This window comes from Sturnira hondurensis, unplaced genomic scaffold (genome assembly GCF_014824575.4).
Source record: "Sturnira hondurensis isolate 20B ecotype Veracruz unplaced genomic scaffold, ASM1482457v3 Scaffold0020787, whole genome shotgun sequence".
In the NCBI taxonomy this organism is placed as follows: Eukaryota; Metazoa; Chordata; class Mammalia; order Chiroptera; family Phyllostomidae; genus Sturnira; species Sturnira hondurensis.
The window spans coordinates 4,848,845-4,870,022 of NW_028093418.1; the positions used below are offsets into that span (position 1 = coordinate 4,848,845).

The 21,178-nt window shown below is 62.1% G+C and overlaps 1 protein-coding gene across 1 annotated transcript; it reads right to left on the reverse strand.

Moving 5' to 3' along the window:
* Positions 1 to 160: 160 nt before the first annotated feature.
* Positions 161 to 21,178, reverse strand: ALS2CL (ALS2 C-terminal like). The gene is made up of 28 exons (XM_037030531.1): positions 21,124 to 21,178; positions 18,430 to 18,503; positions 17,342 to 17,463; positions 16,403 to 16,595; positions 15,977 to 16,042; positions 15,384 to 15,549; positions 14,576 to 14,707; positions 13,808 to 13,927; positions 12,405 to 12,463; positions 12,192 to 12,264; positions 11,546 to 11,742; positions 10,265 to 10,330; positions 9,782 to 9,880; positions 9,519 to 9,680; positions 8,721 to 8,832; positions 7,485 to 7,562; positions 6,643 to 6,773; positions 5,404 to 5,577; positions 5,194 to 5,290; positions 4,832 to 4,989; positions 4,278 to 4,346; positions 3,278 to 3,451; positions 2,237 to 2,279; positions 1,423 to 1,484; positions 1,154 to 1,303; positions 794 to 890; positions 284 to 402; positions 161 to 242 (listed from the first exon to the last, which is right to left on the reverse strand). Exons 3-27 carry the CDS (start codon positions 17,439 to 17,441, stop codon positions 328 to 330), a joined length of 2,853 nt encoding a protein of 950 aa, XP_036886426.1. The 5' UTR covers positions 17,442 to 17,463; positions 18,430 to 18,503; positions 21,124 to 21,178; the 3' UTR covers positions 161 to 242; positions 284 to 327.

Genomic DNA, 21,178 nt, shown 5'->3' on the forward strand with positions numbered 1-21,178 from the left:
TGGGAACCAGGATCCCGCAACGGGAAGCCAGTGGCTCCCCTCCCCCAGCCCATGAGCTATTGCAGGTCAAGGTCATCCGAGACTGGTCTAGTGGCAGGGAAAGGGAAACCACCAGCTCTGAGGCCATACCTGCCACCCCTCACCCTCATCCCAGTCGGGTCTGCTGCAGCATCTCCCTGCAAGAAACTCAACTCCTCTGAGAGCTGCCTTCGAGGGCCCATCCTGCCTGGGCTGTTGGGCCAGGAGGGCCAGGCTGGGCCACACATGCTGCACGGGAAGTCCATGGCAGCCCCTCTCGGCTCCACGGTTTGTCCCGGAGAAGCCGAGCTACCAGGGCTCCCTGGAGTTCCAGCGGCTGGACAGTCGATGCATGTCGTCACTCTGGAGGTGCTCGTAGCAGGACTGGAGGGAGAGAGGCGAGGCTGATGCCACCGCCCTGCCCGCTCCCCGCCACCTGCACAGGCTTTCGGGCCTGACACCAGAGAGAGCCCACTGCCCAGCCTGGACCACTACAACTGAGCTCTCACCACCGTCGCAAGGCAATAAACAGGGCTTCCCCTCTCCCACTGGGCTCAGGAGCAGGAACACGCTCGGGGCCCTGTGGCCCCAGCCCCAGGACTGGCAGGCACTGAGGCTGTCCTCCAGCTCCTTTGACATGGGCAGGACCAGGGCTCGGTGGGAACCGGGCCCGTGGAGGCACACACGTTGTGAACGTGAGTGAGCTCATCCCCACCACGGTGGCTGGGGCGGAGAAGGCATCTGCCCCGGTGGCCTGGACATTTCTGTCCCTCACCTCCAGGGCCGTGAGCAGGAAGTCGTAGAGGCCCCCCGTGTGGACAGGGTCCATCATGTCACGGATCAGGTGGATCTCGGCTCCCAGGTGCTGGATGCTGGAGAACAGGCGCCCCCGTGAGAGGAGAGTGGGGCCCTCAGGGCGAGGCACCGAGCAGTGGGGGAAGGAGCCCTGGCTTGGGAGGCTGGACATCTGTGGCTAGGTCCCCACTCTGCTTCTGACACACACAGGACCCTGGGTGGGAGCCTGGGCGCCCCCCTCTCTGGGCCTCAGCATCCCCACCTGCACTACGGAAAGCACTGTCTGTGGGGAGGGGGCCAGGCAGGCACGGCTCCAGCCCCCCGACCAGCTGCAGCTCACCGAGCCCGCGACACCACATAGATGAGCAGGGGCAGCAGTTCATCCATGGGCAGCTTGTGCTCCCGGCCGAGCACCCGAGACACGGTGGCCTCGATCTCCCCGTACGTCCTCTCCAGCACCTCCAGCTTCTCCCGGGGGTCCACCGTCGTGCTGCAGTGGGGCGCTGGCTCACATCAATGCCCTCACCCTCACCCAGGTTCAGTCCCAACGGCTGGGGGCCCCAACTCTCCTGCCCCTCCCACCCCACCCCGCCCAGGGCGCAGACTCACATCATCTTCTGCAGACACTCAGTCGCTGACAGGAAGCACTTGTCCTTGACCAGGGAGTGTCTCTGTGTGGCAGGTGGGGCAGGCGGGTGAGGCCACAGTCCCCCCAGCTCTGTCACGTCCTCCTCCTTCACCGCCCACCCCGTCCCCATCAGTGGCCTCAGCTCAGCCCTGCCCAGAGAATGGAGTGTCCCAGGGCAAGTCACAGCTGAATTGCAGGCCTCAATTTATGCAACTGTAAAGTAGGGCAGGAGGCTAGGAGAATCAAAATGGACACAGAAGAGTTGTAACGACCAAGGGTCACTGGGTGCCCCCAGGTCTGACTGCCAGTGTCAACGGCTCTCGAACCCAAGAATGGGGTGAGACACCAGTTCCCAGCTGCCCTCAGGTCTCTGCCTAAGGAGGTCTGGGGTGGGTCTGAGAACCTGCTTTCTTGTCAGCCCCCCAGGGGCCACTGAGGCTGCTGGTGCGGCAGCGCCTGGGCAGGGCCAGCCCCCCGACACAACCCTCCTGTGAGGAGTGCTCGCCCTGCAGCAGGGGTTCTTTCACAGATGAGGAAACTGAGGCACAGAGACCAAACATCAGGCCCAGGGAGGCAGAGCCAGTAAACGAGTGGGGCCCTTGTTCAAGCCCGGTCACCTCGGGCCACTGGCTACACTCTCGGGAAGCCTGGCGTCTCCCCCTTCATGCACCACCACCCCTCCCCGGTCCTCTGCAGCCCCTGACAGGCAACATAGAAGCTTGAGCAAATCCGGAGGTCCAGCCTAGGGCTCAGGCTTCCCCCTCCCTGGGGCAAGGAAAGAGCCCACCCTCTCACCTGATTGGTTGTCAGCGTGAGGTCCTTGAGGGGCCACAGGTGCCTGAAATTTAAATAATGAGACAGGAAGCCTTGCCAAGAGGAAGGAACAGGGTCTGAGGTCAGAGGGCAAATCCCTTGTGCCACCACGCCCCCCAAAACGGCTGAGTGCAGGAAATGGGTCCACAACAGCACCCCAGGGTGCGTGCATGGAGCCCAAGGCCAAGGGGGGCCGAGAGGGATTGCTGGAGAAGGTAGACCCCATCTGGCCCGAAAATATGAAGGAAACTCGGCGGCCAAGGAAAGACGCCTGGGAAGCCATTGGCCACCAGATCTCTAGGCCAGTGACAGGGCAAATGCAGGGAACAGTCATCACAATGGGAGGGCAAACGGGTGCTGGGGGGCAGGTGGGAGGCACCATCACTGAGGGACAAAGGCCAGCTGTGGGAGCAGAGTGTCCATGTCACCCGTAGTATTAATGGATTAGAGGGACGCTGAGGAGAAACACTACTGTGGTGACTGAGCGCAGAAGGGGGGCCTGACCTGCCCCTGGAACAGGTCTCAGTTTCCCCCTGAGGCTCTCCCCTCCTCCACTGCCAGTCCAAGAACCAGGAACAGGTGACCCTGGCCCAGCCCCAGTGGTAGATACCAAGGCAGGCCTGGCCAGTCTGGGCCACAGCCAGCAGTCAGGGTGCACTTAAACCCAAGCCAGGGAGGGACTTCAGGGCTCTGCTGGCGCTGCTGGGAAGGAGACACCAGCTCCCTGTGGAGACAGGGGGGCCCTGAGCTGGGAGAATATAGACCTTGAGTGGCTGGTACCACGCTTGTCATTATGAGGGGGAGCTAGAGACAGACCAACAGAGGGAAAGTTGCTTCCCTTTATCATATAGTTGAGCACCTAGATCCAGCCACACCTGAATGCAGACACCAGCATTACCCTAGAACTTCATGAGTACATGGTCAATTAATCCCCTCCTCTTTTGTTCGCTAAAGACAACTTGAGCTGAGTTTTTATCCTCCACTACAGAGCCCTGGTGAATGTGGTGTGGGGGGAAGGCTTACTTCTGCACAGCCAAGAACTCCAGAAGCTTGGTGTCAGAAAACAGGCTCAGGTTGGTGATGCCCTGGCTATAGAGACTGTCCTCTCTCTCATGAAGAAGCAGGTAGAGAGTGAAGAGCTCCGAGTAGAAGCTGGGCAGTATGAGAGGCAGCACCAGTCCATGCGCCTGCAGGTCCCTGAAAGACAGCAACCAGGACAGGCTAGGGTCCGCAGGGAGGCGGGCTGGGGGCGGTGAGCACTACTTGAGCTGCCCCCCAAAGAGCCCACCCTGCCCCACAGCGGTGTCCCTGCCTCCTCTGCTCCCAAGAAAACCCTCTCAAGCCTGTTCTCGGTCACAGCACAGTTATTGGACACTCATAGCCACCTCATTGTCTCATTTGACTTGGAGACCCCACATGGCACGTGGGGCAGGATTTTGATCCCGGTGGGACTTAAAGCAAAACCAGGGCCCCGAATGGACAAGGGCCTGGCAGGGAAGCCCTCTCAGGGCAGTCCAATCGTGTGTCCTCATTTTCTGCGCTTCCTGGGCTCAGGGGTGGAAGTTCTCCCTAATGGCTAAGCCCCTCCTCAGGCTTCCCGCAACACAATGACAGCAAGGTCTCTCTGATCTCCGGATTCCAGGCCCTAGACACCCTGACAGCGTGTCTAGGCCTAGAACCTGAAGGCAACTATGCAGGCTTGATCTTGGGGGACTCGAGGAGAGTCAATGACCAATATAAGCCCCTGCCAGGCTCACCTCTGCGCACTGCAGAGATGAGGCTGTGCGAACACATTCCAACCAAAGAGACACATGATACACTGTTCCCCTCCCGCCTGCACCCCTAGAGCAGAGGTCAAGGATCATTCTGATCCTTAAATGCTCAAAAGACAAAGCTAGGCCAACAGCCTCAACTCCCAGCACTTCCCCAGAGGTTCCCCTTCCCTGACGGAGGCCCAGGGAGCTGAGATGCCCCGGGTGGATGGGGAGGCCCCTGTAGACCCCTCGGGGCCAGGGGCAGCCACCTTGTTTCTGTGTCTTCCTCCTCCTCCGGAGCCTGGCCCTTCCGCTGTAAAGCAACCTGCAGCAGACCCCTGGAAGCCAATGAGGAAGGGACAGTGTGGCTGCCACCTCTCACAGAAATAGCGCCCTAGATGTCAGTCACCAAGGGGAGGTGGCCCCACCCCCTTGAACTGTGGGGCCTGAGCAGCAGGGCGCAGCCAGGGAGACGAGAGCCCAGCAGCAGAGGGCAGGCAGGGCCCCAGCCCTCTGTGTAATGGCTGACAGGGCACAGCTTGGCTGGGACTAGAAATGCAGCCTTCGTCCAGGGTCAGGCTGAGCCTGTGGTGGGGTTAAAGTTCCCTTGGCGTCAGGGGTCTGCTCAGGGCCAGGTTGGGCCGTGCCACCATCTCCCCACCCTCTGCTCCCCAGCTGCACGCGGACCAACCCACCTTCTGCTTGGGAGAAGCACCATTCCCGCCCAGGGCTCCGGGGAGAGACAATGCTGGGAAAGGGCAGAGCCCACTGCCCGGGGTCTCAGGGCAGTGGCGGCTCATGCGTGGCTGTTCCCCAAGCTCACCTGTAGGCAGCCCAGAGCTCCCGGGCGTGCTGCTTCACCTCCTCCTGGGCCAGCCCCTGCAGGTGCTTGTTGGCCCCGATGCCTGCGTACGTGGCCTGGAAGGTCAGCATCAGCGTCCGCAGCAACATTCCCAGGGGGTGCAGCGAGCTGCTCAGAGCCTGGCCGGCGTGTAGGCAACGAAGGGGTGATGCTCGGGGCAGGGGCTGGAGACTGGCGGGCCCAGACAAGGCCCTCGAGACTACTCCCACTTCATACATGGGAACCCACAGCCCCCTGAGGAGAAGGGGCCCAGGGCCTATCCCCTAGGTCAGCAGCAGGGGCAGTGAGGAGGACCCCCACGGGCCCCGCCCCAGGGCCCTCACCTTCGTGAGGTACTGCTGCAGGGCCTCAGGCTCATGGTACCGCAGCACCTCCTCCAAGATGTCTTCCATTCTGCCTGCACTGTCATCCAGGGGGGTCCTGAGGCAGCATGCACACATCTCTCAGCCACACCTGAGCCCAGGTCCACCCCCTCCAGGAAGCCTTCTGGGTGACCTCGTGGGCACACAGGCACACGCAGCCCTGGGCCTCACCTCTCACGGCACAGATACTCCTGTGACTTTCGCAGCTCCCTCGAGCTTTGCACGTGGAAGCCCAGCAGAGCCTCCTTCAGGTCCCCAGGGCAGCCAGCGCACACGAAGTCCCGGAAGGGGCCATAGACACCCTGCCAGCGGCTCTCCACAGGGAAGGAGCCCAGGCCCAGCTGCCTGTGATGGAGGCAGTGGTGGGTAGGGGGTAGAAATGGAACTGTGGGGGGCAGGACCCTGCCCAGGCCCCAGGAGAGATGGGGGGTAGCCTGCATGTCCCAGAGTCAGGGCCCAGGAAGGGTGGATGGATTGGGGGTATAAGTGGGAGTACCTCCGACACTCCAGGAAGAGAAAGGAGCGGACGGGAAGGGACAGACAGAATCCACCCTTTGGCGGAGAGTAAAGAAAGGGCCGCACAGAGCCCTGGGAAGGTGACAGAAAGATCTGGAGAGCAGGAAGCACAGCCCAGAGAGTGCGGTTTTGGCCTAAGAGGCCACTGCCCAGAAGCCCAGAATTCCCCAGCCTTGAAACCCTGCCGTCCCTCCCACCCCACCTAGTGCCTTGCTAAGCTTGACCCCATCTTGGCCAGCAGGCCTGGGGGTCTGGCTCTGTGTGTCCAGTGGAGCACTGCCCTCCCCTGTGACACTCACAGATTTCCCCTCCTGCACCCCACCGCGCTGGGCCCCGCCCCAGAGGTGTGCCACCACACTCAGCGACTACTGTCGGGAGCAGCAGTGCGCAGGGACCATGGGTCAGGAGGTCACCGGCACCCTTCCCCACGCCTGATGTGCCAGCAGGTTCTATGCCCCGTTAGAAGCCCCACCCACAGAGATGCCCTCATCACTGCAACACCAGGTCTTTCTCTTCCACTCAGCAAGTTTCCTTCCTCACCTTGCCTGCCAGGGAACTCAGGGCTAGACTAATGATCAATCACGACCATTAGAAGGCCAATCTGCACCTCCCTTTTTTTAAGCTCAACTCACATTTTTATTTCCTATTTTATTTTTATTTGTTTTGTTTTTTAAGCTGTCTCGTACCCTTCCAAGGAAAAACAGAGGGTCTAAGCAAAGCCTACTTGGAATATTTTTCCCCAATTTGTGGCATGTGGCATTGTCACGTGGCCCTCGATTCCAAGAGCCTCTATCGAAAATCCCCTCTGATGAGACCCGAGTCCTCGGGGTGCAAACACACACAAAGATGCCCCATCAGGCTCCGGAAGCCCCAGCCAGACCACGAGGCTCTCACCTCTTGCAGGTGTTGCTTGGGTCGGGCGGGAGGGCAGCCGTGTCCAGCAGGCCCTGCGTGTGCAGTCCACTCCCGGCCCCACTGCCAAAGGAGCCATCCAGGGTGAAGCCGTTGGGGAAGGTGACCTTGCCCTAGAAGCCGAGAGAGGGGCATGGGGATGTCTGTCTGTCCAGGTGCCCTTCTATCCAATCGAGGCAGGTCTCATGCCTTCCCAACCTGGGTGAGAAACTCAGAACTGGTGGGTGGCCTTCCCTCCTCCCATTTAATCTCCTCAACCCTGAGGGAGCTCCCCCAGCAAGAGCTGCACCTGTCTCCCAAGGGACCATCTCTGAGGAAGGAGTCAGGGACAAAAATGGAGATTAAGGGACTCACAGCCCAGAGTGGGAGAACCACTGCTGTGGAGCTGCGGCGGGCACGTCCAGAGGTAGGCAGGGGCGCCACTGGCCCCAGGGAGGGACAATTCTTTGTTGCCCGGGGCTGCCCCATTCCCAGCACTCCTGGTCCCCACCCAACAAACGCCAGTTGTAACAGAACCAGAACAGCCCCCACATGTCTGAAGGCCCCATCAGGGACTCCACTGCCTTCTGCTGGGTCAGCCCAGGCAGGAAAGATAGTCGCTGCGGGCACCCGCCCAAGGCATTGACGATGGGGGTGGAGCCTCAACTAGGGGGCCTATGGGGAGACAGCCAGGAGACCAACAGTACCCGCTATGCCCAAAACAAGCCCATCCCCACTATCTCTACTCCCACCAGGATCAAACCACACCTCTGCAGAGGGAGGGCCCCTGGGGCAGGTTACAGATGCCAGTCTTGGCCTGGGCAGGGAGTGGGGTTGGCCCTCACCTTCCCCAGGAAAATCAGGTCCCTGGTGAAGGTGCCCTCGTACAAGGTGTCGTCTTCAGAGAGGAGGACCCCTGGGCCCTAGGGAAGGGAGCCGGGAAGAGAAGTGGGTTCTGAAGGGCCAGGAGACATGGGGGAGGGAGGAGGGGGCAGTGGGAGAGGAGAGGCGGGTGCTGATTCATGGGGAACAGGGTTCTGGGCCCCATCCCATCTCCCAGGACTGTGCGAGGTGGCACGCCAGTCCTTGGCCTGCTGTGCACTGAGCATGCGCCCCGAGGACCTCATCCCTGGTTACCCTGAACAGCACCCTGGGGCCCTGGCCCCTCCCCTCCAGGGGCCTCTCTCAGAAGCCCTCCCTTGGCTCCTATGGCTCTGGAAGCACTGTGCTTCTGCTAAAGCACCCCCACTGCCCTGTCACACTTTGGGAGGGGACAGTGGGGCAGATCAGATGTCCTTGCTGCACTGGCTGGCAGGAAGCTCAGAGCCAAACAGGATACAATCTCTGTTCCACTTATTTCTGAATCTATTTTACATGCCCACCCTTATCTTTTCTTCCTCTTTCAACCCCTCCCAGAACAAAGTGCAGTACAGACAAACAGGCCACAACAGCAGCGACAGACTCCAGCAGGGTGCTGGCGGGGCAGGAGCTGAGGGCCGGGTGCCTGGGCTCAGGAGACCTGGCTGGGTTGGAGTCTCAGCTCCGCCCCTCACTAGTATGTGACAGCGGGCAGGTTCTCTGACTTCTCTGAGTCTCACATTTGTCATTCCTACACGAGGGACAATGACATGACCCGCAGAGCTATGGGGCGGTCCCCAGAGGTGGAGTTGGGAGGCTGAGATCAGCGCTGGGCCTCCAGTCAGGGTCCACACACACGCAGGCCGTGCAGGCTGCTGCGTCTCCGCCTCTGCACACCTCGCCTCGTTCCCACTATTTTGCTGAGTCTTTCCCACCAGTAAAGACCACAGGTGGGAGAGCCAGCGGTAGTTAGCCTGAGCTGCGGATGGCGAAGCTGAGGCTGGGAGGGGCGGTGACTCAGCCAAGGCCAGGGTAGGTGGGCAGCAGAACGGGACTGCTGCCCAGGTTCTGGCTCTGTCCAGCACTTAGGAATCCAGCTTCCCGCCTCATCTGCCCCTGGCTGGCCCAGCTCAGCTTCGGAGTCCCTAAAGGGGCGGGCTCCAGAGTCCAGCCTGCATGTAGGGGCAGGGTGGCTCGGGACACGTGCAGGTGACCCCACTCACCACCATCTTGTCCGCCCGGAAGTTCCCCTGGTAGCAGGCTCCTGCCTGGGTGACCATGACCCCCGGGCCATGGCGCTGGTCAGCCCGCCACATGCCGATGTAGCGCTCGCCCCTGGGCAGGAGGGCAAGTGGCCAGAGTTGAGTCAGAATTGTCCCCATGCCCCTTCTGTGTGCTCTGCTGTTGTGTGTGTGTGACAGGGGGCGGGAGCACAGACAAGGATCAATGACATCACCTGAAACTACTCAACTCAGACAAGAGGCAGGTGAAGACAGGACCCCCCCCCCCAGAGGATGGAGGAGGGAGGGCGCGTGCCTGGGGGAGAACATCTTGGCAGGCTTCCTAGGGGAGGTGGCAGGAAGGACAGAGGGAGTGGGGGTGCCATTCACACCCTGCAAAGCCGTGGAGGCAGGAGTGTCCAACAGAGAGGCGGGGTCGTTCAGTGGTCTGGAAGGCTGGAGGGGCGCACGGGTGTCCTGGCAGGAATGAGGTCAAAGGAGCCGGCAAAGCCTCCATCGCCAGGCCAGGAGCCCGAGCTCGTCTCACAGCCCAGAGAGCCCAGGAGGGCTGGGGCCCTAGGATGGACCCAGATCAGGGGCCGGACACTCCTCTCAGACAGCACGAGGGGGGGCTGGAGGCGCTTCCTGAGCCCAGAGACGACCGAGGGGGACAAACAGGCTCAGGGGGACAAACAGAATGGAGTCATGCCCACAGGGAGCCTGTGCTTCGAGGCTGTTTGTTCTGTGAGGGTCTTCTCTGGCCCCCTCCACCGATCCTGGGGGTGGCCGTGGGGTGCTCACCTGTCACTGTCATCTTGGATGCCATAGCCGCTCCTCTGGCCCCTCTCCCAGTGGCCCGTGTACTTGTAGGACTGAGGGCGCTGTGGAGCACTCTCGAGGACTCCGAAACCGTGCCGCAGGCCCTCCTGGAAGTAGCCCTTGTACACCTCGTCAGTGCCGTGCCTGGGGAGGGTCACCAGCGTCTGGCCCTGCCTCCCAGAGCTGGGCCCAGGGGACGCGCCTGCACCCGGAGCCCACCCACCACCAGGCCAAGGGTCACTTACTCACAGATGCCATAGCCACACATGCTGCCTTCCTGCCAATGGCACTTGTAACAGTCAAACTTGTCCTCAGAGGCCTGGGGCACCAGGCGGATGCCAAAGCTGTCCATGTGGGTGGCCAGGAGGTGAGTCAGCAGTGGCCTCCATGATGACCCAGGAGTGTCCCTGCCTCCAGGGGCTTCCTCGAATGGTGGAGAGACTCACAGGTGCTCAACCCAGCTCTTCTTTGCCAGCGCCCCTCTCAGGACAGCCCCCTCCAACCTTCCCCCAAGCGCCCTGGGAGCACATTCTGGCCCCAGACCACCCCCTCCATGGCCCACCCTCTGAAGGGCCTCGGTTTCCCTTTCATACAAAGATAGGAGCTGGATCACATGGCCTCTAGGTCCCTGCTCGGGTTTGGGAATTAGGATAAAGCGAGGGTGGGAATGTCGGCAGGGGCAAAACCACTCTCCTGCCCACACACCCTCCACACGGGCCCAGCCTTACCCATGCTCCAGGCCCTGGCAGAAACTGCCCACGTGATTCCGCCCGTCCGGCCACTTCAGTGTTCCCCTGGAACACAGGTGAGGTCCACGGGCATCAGGCCCACCAGACCTATCTTTACACCCAGGGGACCCCCCCACCAGCATCTGGTTCGGACTCTCTCAGGGGCCGGGGCTCCCCTAAGGCTGGACTCTGTCCCACCAGCCCTCTTCTCTGAGCTCTGGGACCCCAAAGGGCTCTCAGTCTTCTGCCCTGATACATGGCCCTGGCAACCTGGAGGGGCCCAGTCACCACATCCTGTAGGGAGAGCTCGGGAAACATCCAGGTTTCCTTTTCTTTTTTTTTTTATGATTTATTTATTTATTTTTAGAGAGACAGGAAGGGAGGGAGAGAGGAAGAGAAACATCGATGCGTTTTTGCTTCTCTTGCGCCCCCAACTGGGGACCTGGTCTGCAGCCCAGGCATGTGCCCTGACTGGGAATCCAACCAGCGACCCTTTGATTTGCAGGCCGGCGCTCAATCCACTGAGCCACACCAGCCAGGGCCAGGCTCCCTTTTTCCCTCGACCAACAGGAAGCTCAGAGCTAAACTTCAAGCCCAAGCCAAATGCTAATCACTGGGGCTCCTACTGCCCTCCTCTCCCCTTCTGGCACGGCATTGTCTTATCTTTCTTTTTGTTCCTAAGCATCCTCAAGCCCTTTCTGAAAGCAAGGAATCGGGATATCAGAACTACAGACATGCTTGCGAGCGTAACCCTGGCGAGTCCCTTTTGCTTTCCAGGCCTGACAGTTTCCCCAGCCGGCACAGGGTGGGGTCACATGTTCTCCAAAAGCCCGCCTGCCTGTGGGGCCAGGCTCACCCTATACCCTGCCCTGAAGGCCTCGGGCAAGTCATGCCAGTCTCAGGCCTGTTTCCTCACCTATAAAGTGGGAGCCACGGCTCCCCCAGAGCATTCTTTCGAGGACCAACGAAGACAGGATGTCTGCAAACCCCCTCCACTGCCACACAGTGCTAGGCAGACATGAGGACCACCCTCCCGTCCCCCGGGAATAGCCTGTGGGGCACCAGCCCCACACTCTTATGTCACAACAACGACAGTTTATCTGGCACACACCCACCACAGGCCAGGTCCTGCCCAAGACAACTAAAGAGAAATTTGGGGGGACACACAGAATTGACCAAGTGACCACAGTAATGAGAGCCTTTGGCTCACGCTCTAAGGCCGGGAGGCCCACTGTGGGTCCTGCCTGCCCCCTGCCCCCAGGGGGAGCCCTGGTCACTCACTTGCCATGGGGCCGGCCCCGGCACCACTGGCCCTCGTAGGTGGCCTGGCAGAGCCGACCCTCTGCCCGGAAGGTGTACTCCACGGAGCGGCAGGTGGGGGTCTCAGAGGGCTCCAGGCCTGCCCCCAGCACCGGGAAGTCTTTCTTCCCACGGAGGGCCTGGCACACAGCCTGGGTAACCTTCCATAGCCAGACCGCCTAATGGGACAGGGGAAACACGGGGCAGGTCACAGCTACACCCCTCCAGGAAGCCTACTGGGGTGACTCCAGATGACCCCCTCCACCCTCCATCTCCAGCCCCACCCTGTCACTCGGAGGAAGCGCCACCTGCTCCACGCTGCTCCCCAGGACCCTCCATCCGTCCGTGTCTGAGCCCCTGGTTGGTAGTCTCAGGGCCTGCCTGGGGGGCGGGCTGGACGGAACCCCAGGCAGGGACCACCACAGGCCCCAGTGCCGGCTCCACAGAGAAACACCTGCCTCTGTGTCGCTCTGACGCATGGTCCCGGGTTCTCTGGCTCTCCCTGACCATGGTCCCAGAGGCCTGGCAGCCCCGTGGTGCCCCCAGGGGGGTACACTCCAGCCCTCCCCTCCCCGATTGCCCCCTTCCCTCACTGCCTTGGCCCACCCCCCATTCGTAGTTCACCCACACTCGCCTGGTCCTTGCGGTTCTTGAAGGAAAAAAAGAACTCTTCCTCAGGTGTGAGGAGGTGGAACGTGCACCTAGACAGACGGAAGTGACGAGTAGGCCCCAGTTCTGTCCAGGAGGGTGCTGAGGGCCCAGGTCGAAGCCTCGGGGTGCGGGCAGGTTTCACGGGATGAGGGAGGAAAGGCCTGGGGTGTCACTGGAGGAGGTGGCTCACCCGTCATGCTCAGGATCTACCCATACCAGCTTCAGATCGAAGGTGTGGACGCTGTGGCCCTAGAGGAAGACAGGGCACAAGTGTTGTCCAGAGCCCAAACAATCCAGACACTCACGGACCCTTCGGGCCTGGCCTGGCCCAGGCGAGGTGCCCCTAGACTGCTCAGCCAGGCCGGGGGAAGCCCGGGATTGGCCTCCCCCAGCCCTGCTCCCTCATGGCCAGCAGAGGGCTCTTCTGGAAACACAGCCAGGGCATCAGCCTCTGCTGGAAACCTCTCTAGGGGTCCTGCTGCCTCAGGGGACGGAGGCCTCCCTGCTGAGCCCCCCACCTGAGGCCACAGAGCTCGCCCAGCTGACATGCCCTGCCCTGCCCACCCACCCTCTCCATGCCACCGCCTCTCGGCCACTCCATGCTCACACCTTCTTGCACTTGCCCCGCCCTCTCCTCCGTCTGATGTTCCTTCTACCTGAAATGCCACCCCTGCTCTGACAGGACGCCCCTTCCCCTGAAGATTTTCCACCCAGCCCAGGCTAGCCGACCCCTGCCCTGCTGCCACAGGATGGTGAGAAGGTGCCAGGCCCAGGGCTGAGGGAGAAAGGTGCACCAGACGCAGGCCAGGGACAAGAGGGGGTCCAATAGAGACGAGGGGAGGTGAAAAGGTCCGGAGGCAGGGAAGGGCTCAGCACACGTAAGTGACAAACTTCTTCAGTCTACCTGGAGCACAGAGTGTGGAATCAGGAGTGGAGGGGAACTCAGATCGAATCAGAGCAAGCCCCCAAACCAGGCTTCAGGGCACACAGGTTTGGGCGGGCCAAGTGGCACCTCCCCCTGTCTGCAGGAGAGTTCCAGACTGACCTTCCAAGGGGCAAGGAAGACAGTGCTGCGGCCGTCACAAGGGCAGTATGAGTTCAAAGGGACAAAGCACAGGCAGGTTACTGGCCATGTCACGATCCCAAGCCCGGGCCTGGCTCCCCCGGACTTCTGTACATCAAGGGCCCAGGCCCTGCTACTGCATGAGAGCCTTCTCTGGAAGCCTGCCCATGCCCTGGGTGGATCCTCCAGCCCTCCTCAGCCTCCACAGACCACCCAGGACCTGCCACCAGTGGTCCCTCTCCTAACTGAGGAGGGGAACTGAGTTGTCCAGCACCTGCTCACAGTTACCGTTTTCCAGATGAGAACCAGAGGTGAAGACATTTGCGGGGACCCTGGTGGTCCTGCCACACCACCCAGGCTCCTTCGGCATCACACCCACCTGCTGCCCGACCCGGCCCTCTCTCTCCGCCATGGCACCTCCCCCATGAGCCCAAGCTCTCACTCCCACCTGCTTGTCTCTTTCCCACCTTTTTCAGCCAGACCCCAGGCCCCCACTGTGACCCCCAGACCTCTGGTCTGCCCCATCCAACCTGCAGAAGGACAAGGATGTCATCAAAGAGCAGCACGCACTCTGCCCGCAGCGGGGTGACCGTCACAGGGATGCCCTGGCTGTCTTGCAAGAGCCGGCGAGCAGGGGTGCAAAGAGCATCCTGGTGAGGGAGGGGGCAGGGCAGGACTTAGGCACCCGTCCGGGATGCAGCCCGCCACACCACTGCCTGCCTCTGCCCCTGACACACGCCCCCAGGTCAGTGATGGACACTGATGGATGCTGGGGCCCCAGGGTCTGGGGGTTGTTCCCAGCCACCCCAACAGGGTAGCATCACTGTGTCCTCCCTCCACCCACCTCGAGCCTCGGCCACACCCAAGCCCCTGTCAGCTCTCACCTGGGGTTCCATAATGCCCACCTCCCCCTGGCAATTCTTATCCATGCTCCCCCCCCCCTGCCGCCACAACCTGTTCTGATTCTCCACCCTGGCACCAGAGCCTGTCATACCCTCTCAAGGCACAGGGATCTGTCCCCCCCTGCAGGGACAGCAGGTGCCATGGTGGGCAGGGACATGGGGATGCAACCATGTGGTGACATCCCAGGAGCCAGAGCCAGTTCTGCCGACTGCTCCTGCCCACAGCCAGCTCAGGGCCCAGGAGGTGCTCAGCAGTCGGGTGAAGACGGCTAGACGGAGGGACTGCACAGCCACCTGGTTTGGCTGCCACGCCGCTTCCAGATGGGGACGCTGCAGCCCAGGGAGCACAGAAAGCAGCTCGAGCAACCCAGCAGGGCCCTGCCCGATGGAACTCACCCTCGCCCGGCTGCTCAGCCTGTGCCAAAGGGTCTGCGTGGCCTCAGCCTGGTCCAGTGCCTGCCTCAGGAAGGACTGCAGGTTCCCAAAGAGCGAGGCTGTGTGCACCACCAGCTCCCGGGCGGGGTGGTGCTGCAGGGGACAGAGCAGCCAGGGCAGGGGGCTTATCAGAGCCACCCCCTACTCCGTGAGGGCTGCCCCAGCTCAGTGTCTATGCCCAAGTTCACCTTTTCTCCCCACCAGCCCCCATTCAGGGAGCAGCCAAGATGCAGGTGCTTGACTGAAAGTCAGGACCATCCCTGGACCCCCAGCCGGGCCTGCACCCTGGGCCCTCACACCCAGTACATGGTTCCGCGTCAGCTCCCTGGGTCTCTGCCCGCTCCTCCAGGGCTGGGCCAAGAGCCTCAGCTACCCCAGAGCAAATACATGCCCCTTAAAACCTCCCAGAATAGCCCTGGCTGGTGTAGCTCAGTGGATTGAGCACGGGCCTGTGAAGCGAAGGGTCACGGGTTCGGTTCCATGCCTGGGTTGCAGGCCAGGTCCCCAGTGGGGGACACGTGAGAGGCAACCACACATTGATGTTTCTCTCCCACTCTTTCCCCTTCCTGCTCCTCTCTCTAAAAATAAATAAATTAAATATTTTTTAAAAAACCCTCCCAGAATAGAGCCAGGTCCCTAAAGCCTAGCTAGGTCCTTCTCAAACCAGGATCCCTGAGGACAGCAGGCATCCTGAGCCAAGGCCCTGTGTCTCCCCAGCCCTGGCTTTCCCACAGGCGACACCCCTGGTGAGCAGCGCCCAGCCACTTACATCCCCGATGGTGTCCACCAGGCTCGGTAGGAGGGCCACATACTGCGCCACGTGATAGGTGAGAGGCTGGCGGAGGACCTGGACCAGCGCAGCGCCCACCGAGCCCTCGGAGCTCATGCCCCACAGGAGCGGCCGCAGTGCCTTCCGCTGGACCTGCCAGTACTCACTGAGTGGAGGGGGGGCCACATGCCACTGTCACTCCCCCTCCTCCATCCCTGCGCCCAGCACCATCGCCTCCCTGCCCTGCCAGAGCCCAAACCTCTCTCCTAGCAGGTCAGTGCACAGCCTGAGTGGCCCTCTTAGAGATTCAGTGGCACTATCTCAGGGTTTCAATGGGCTAGTGATTACAACCATCCACCCCAAGCAGGACTGCCCCCTTCCCCACCCCAGGATCACCCCTGGCTAGTGAATTCGGGGAGTGTGCTCTCAGCAGGTTTGCCTCCCTCTTCCGGGGTGGATCAGTGAGGAATTTAGAGCCAGGAGAGCCCAGGATGAGTCACCGGCAGGGCTATGACACACAGGGCTCTGGGGTGGGGCTCCCCAGCCCTGCCCTCCCAGACACCCTACCCACTCAGAGGTCCTCCCCTGCTCACCTCCTCCACTTTGTGGCCTTCTGAAAGGCCTGCACCACCATGCAGCTGGTGTAGGACTCAATGTACCTGCGGGCAACACAGGGGGCACCCTGCAGGTCCAGCACCCCACTCCAGACTCCGCCCTCGCCCTCCTTGGGTACCCAGATCCCACTCATCGAGTGGCCACAGCCCTGGCTCAGGGTCCAGGTGCCCACGGCCCTGCCTGACCCAGTGGGGCAGTTCCAACTCACAGACTCTTCCTTCCTACTGGGCCCCAAGGCTCAGGTCTGGGGCGTCTCACACGACACCAGGCTGATGCCCAAGCCCACAGAGGTCAAGCCCAGATGGGTCCCCCACAGGTGCACCCCACCCCCAGCTCAGCCCAAACCTCTGCCCACATGAGCCCGGTGCCAGGTGGCACTCGGACCGCCCTCCTCGCCGTCTTACTCCACGTGGACCCGCAGGACGTGCTCGGCGCTGCAGAGCAGCAGCACGGACTCCAGGCCAACAGCATCCGGGTGGCACAGCCGCTCCCGCAGTGAGTGCAGGCTCTTCTCCGTCACCTCCCTGAGCTGCTGGGAGCTCTTCTGCAGCTGCTGCAGGAGCCGCTGGTACTCTCTGCCCTGGGGTTCCGAGGGCTCTGGGGCAGGGCCACAACCACACTGTGAGGGGCGCGGGGCTGCCCCACCTTCCAGAGAAGGCACACGGGCCCCAGGCGGTCACCTCGGGGCCAGCAGCAGCCCACAGCCCGGAGCTGCAGCCAGGGTCCTGCATCCCCGGGGTCCCTGGGACGAGACTGGGAGCCCATGTGCCCCTTGAGCGGGCAGGCTGGGGTGGTGGGCGGCACCCTGAGGCATAAATACAGTGCTATCCACCTCCTACCGAACAGGGACAGCCCCAGTGACCTCGGGGCACACAGCTCATTAATGGCCCAAGTCGGCTTCCTGGGACCCAGAATGTGGAGTCTGTGGGGCCCTGCAGTCCCTGCCACTCACAGATGCAGGACAGAGTGCCGCCCCCCCCCCCCCCGCAACCCCAGAGGGAGGCACCTGCCCCAGGACACTTCACAAGTAAGACCCAAACTGGAGGTAACACGTGCCTTCCTGCCCTGCCCTGGGGGTCAGCAAGATAAGAACTCAGCCAGAGAATCCAGGCCTGTGCCCCGGAAGACTCAGAATTTCATCTCTGGGCACAGCTAGGTCTGGACTGGGATGGGGTTCACAGCCTGGCCCCTCAGGGACCTCAGAGAAAGGAACAGCCAGCCACTGGGGGCTAGGACCCTAGTGCCATCAGAAGCTGCAGCTCCGAGGGCCCAACAAGGTAAAAATCGGGTCCCTGGGACCATTCCTGCACCCCCATCCTCCCCCTCGGAGACCCGAGACTCACCGTCCTCGAGCAGGGGCACGAGGACCTGTCTGTTGATTCGGTCAAGGGTGGCCAAGAAGACCTCCTCCACCTGCAGCAGGGACTCCTCAGGGTTGCACATGGCCAGGGGCCGGCCTCAGGGCCTGTGAATGAGCCCGGATTGCAGCAACACAGAGCAGGCTCAGGGCCTGTCCTCTCGGGCATGTGCCAGAAGCGAGGCCTGTGACCGCCTCCCATCAGAATGGAGCAGTGAAGCTGGGTCACCTCAGAGAGGTTTCTGGACTGGCCACTGCCCCCTGCCCACCCTCCACCTGGGCCTGGCCACAGGCAGCCTGAAGGAGGGCGGGGGGCAGGACTCAGAACCGCCAGGAAAGCACCCCCAGCCTGTTTGCTCCGGGGCTCAATCACCCACCCTGGCTCCAGGGCTCAGAGCAGCTCTGGAGGGGCTCTGACTGAGCCCTCTCTCCACCAAGTCTCTGGGAACAAGGACACCCTGTCCAAGCGGCCCAGCCTTTCTCTGGGCCGTGGCCCAGGCCTCCCCGTCCCCCAATAGGGCTACGTAAGCAAGGCGATGTCTGGGGGGCTGGGGGGTGCCGCCAGAGCCATGGGGGATGGGCAAGAAATTAAAAGGCAGAGAGGAGGACAAGGCATGCAGGTGGAGGACCATGAGAGCAGAGGGCCCAGGCTCTGCAGGTGGCCCACCAAAAGCACCCTGAGTGGCTGACAGAGGAGCCATGGAGGTCCTCAGAGCAAGGGAGTGGTATCAGTCAGACGTGGGGACAGCTGCAGAAGAGAAGTGCTAAGCAGTGAGGGGTGAGGTCAGGGTGTGTGGGGGCCCGACTCACCATGCCCCCCAACCTGCCCAACCCTGCTGGCTGGGTTCTACTCAAGACATGGGTGCAGGCAGGTAGGCTCGAACCTTTGGACCTCCTGCCCTGGAATAAGGGACTCTCCAAGCAGGCAGGGATCACCTGACTGGTGACCCACCTGAATGCAGCCTCCCGACTGGAGGGAGGGACAGTGCAGGGCCCGGGCTCAAACTGAGCCCCACAGCCAGGCCACAGCCTCCCAGTACACACAGCCCTCTCACCAGACCTGGGTGCCCTCACCTGGCAAAGGAGGTCATCTGCCCAGCTCTGCCCTTCCCTGGCGCTGACACTCTGAAGCGCTGGACTTAGCTGACCTGGATGGAGCAAGAGACACAATGCAGGCAGCCAGCGATGGGCAGGAGGAAAGGGGTCCCATCCCTCTGCATCCAGCCCCAAGGAGCCTACAACTCCCAGGACATTGGTCCCGGGGCGGAGTGGGGCAGGCGCCTGGGAACTGCGGCCAAGGTGGGGGGCCGTGAGCCAGGCATTCCCGCCCCACCTTTCCTGCTCCTGCTGCTTCAGGAGGGCGAGGCCTTGAGGGGAGGGGCAGGAAGAGGAAGTGGCTGGACGCCCAGCTGCAGCCTTCTCTCTCTGCAGGCCCCTGCAGCAGACCCAAGAACTCCCACCCAATCCCCAAAGGAGGGAGGCAGGTTGCTTCAGGTCAGCTGAGGCAGGCCAGCAGAGCCCAGCCAAGGGGTCAGGGGTGCGGCAAATACGGCCCAGGCCCATGTGACCCGCACCCATATCTCCAGAAACTGCAGGAATAGAAAGGCCCTTTGGGCAGTGACCTTCTCCCCCTCAGCTGGGAAGCAAGCAGCTGGGGTCTAGGCTGAGAGGTGAGGGCTCTGGCTAAAGGTGGGGGAAGGAGGGTGCAACCCAGATGGGAGGTACGGACTGGGGACCAGATCAGGGTGAGCCAGGGACCCTCAGTAAACACCTCACTGCTGGGAGCCTTGAACATCAGCACCCCACACTCACCTGGGGCCTGGCAGCAACCCACCGCCCGCCTCGCCCACCAATGCCACACTCAGGACTCAGAGCTCTCTGCCCCCTCTCTGCAGCTGGCAGCTGCTCCCCTACCCTGCAGCTGTGGCGTACCTCACCAGCCCCCACGGGGCCCCCTCCCCAGCTGTTCAGCCTGGCCATGCCCTCTCTCATCTGGGCCCTGCTGCTCTCTGGCCCTCAGTCACCTCCTCTGCAAAACGGGGGTCTGACTAGGTCAGAGCTTCTCAAATACTCAGTCCTCCCCAAAAAGGATAAACGGGGGGAGGGAAAGTGGCTCTGGGTTTGGGGACCTAGTCCTCAGCCTCCCTCGCCTCTCAGAGCTGCCTGAGCCCCTGGGATGAGCCTCACAGACCTGGTTTGCACACACTACTCTGGGGCCTGTCCCGGTCTGTGGCCCCAAACGGGTCTCTAACCCTAGGAAACTGAGTCACACAGACCAGAGGAAAGGCCGGAGGTTAGGCGTGGCTGGTGAGACGTGGGTGGGAGCAGGCTACCGTTGAGGCTGAGGGCCTGGACCGGTGGCTTCCAGGTTAGCAAGCTTTGGGCTTCATCCCAGAGGTGAGGAGGGTGTGAGGCAGGGGTGAGGCCCCACAGAAGTACATATAAGTCTGTGTGTCTGCAGGGGAAGAGGAGGGGAGGTGCTGACCTTTAACAGGAGAGGGACCAGCAGGAGTCGCCCCTCTCTCACCCAGCCCCACTCCCATGGCTGTCTTACCCTCCCCCTCCACCCAGATTTAAGGGTCCTTGGTGGCAGGCTGCATGTGCCATACATACAGGGAAACTGAGGCCCAGAAAGAAACAGGAGAGCCCAGAAACACTGGCTGTAGCCTTCTGGCTCCCAGTCCCACTAAGCTCACCTGCGCTGGGTAGTTCCGAGAAGTTGGGCAACTCACCTGAGGGCCCACAGCAAGGTCCGGCGGGGCTGACTCCTACCTCCCCAGGCAGCCTGAGCACTCCCCAGGGGTGGGGTAAGCACAGAGCTGGCCAGTCTAGGCATGCCCAGGTGTGTGAGCTGCCTGTCCCGGCTCAGTCTAGCCAGCAGTGAGGCCTGCTCTTTCCCCTGCATTCCTGGCTTCTGGCCATAATGGGTCCCTCTCAGGCAAGGTCACTGGGGCCTCCCCTGCCCACTCCGAAGCCTGGCTCCTCTGACCCCTCAGCCATACCCTGTCAAGGCACCCATTCTGGTATTTCCTGGTCTAGAAAGGCACGGAAGTGCTGCTTAGTGTGGAGAATTTTTCCTGGGCTGCCCTGGAGTCCCCCTGATGAACCAGCAAGCCCAGTGGTAGACAGCTAGGCAGGGGATGACCAAGGGAGGGGGCTTGGACCCCTCCACCATCTTCCCTCTCCCCTCGCCCCCAGAACCCCTGCTCTGCCCCTCCGTGCATCCAAGCGTCTTGTCCTAGAGGCTGTTCCACTCCCACTCGGGTCACGTACTCCACAACTTCCCCTCCTCTCCCTGCCCAGGCACACACAGACACTGGAGTTTCCCAAACATGGGCTCCCGTTCAACTCCCAGGCTTGAGCCCACGCGGTTCTTACCGCAGGCAACACCAGCCAGCGTCCCCTCCTCCGAGCAGTCTCTCAGGATAGGTGAGACCGAGACCCTGCACCGCGGCCCAGGCCAAGCCCCAGGGCGATGCACTCCGGTGCCGGCCGGTAGTGGGGGCGGGGGGGGGGGGGTGCGGGCAGGAAGGTAAAGGGCTGCCCCTGAGCTGCCCTAAACCCGACCGAGCCGGGTGACCACAGGGCAGGGAGGACGAAGCTTGAACTCCGAAGGGTCAGAGGGGATCTTGGGACAAACTCGCGTCGCCGGGACCGACCAGCCGTAGAGGGACTGCGACACAACGGCCCGAGGGGGCGCAGAGGCGAAAGTCCCACCAGAGAGAGGAGAACGCAGAGCAGACAGGCGCGCACCTCTGCCACCCTTACCTGCCTGACGCTGTGACCCGTGCGGGATAAGCCTGGCCGCTGTACACTCACCGCC

Coding starts and splice junctions, on each gene's coding strand:
- ALS2CL (XM_037030531.1), bottom strand. CDS start 17,441: ATGTGCAACCCTGAGGAGTCCCTGCTGCAGGTGGAGGAGGTCTTCTTG. Junction 16,596..17,341: donor CGTGCCCCTGCTCGAGGACG/GTGAGTCTCGGG, acceptor GCCCTGCCCCAG/AGCCCTCGGAACCCCAGGGC. Junction 1,485..2,236: donor TCACGCTGACAACCAATCAG/GTGAGAGGGTGG, acceptor CCTGCCACACAG/AGACACTCCCTGGTCAAGGA.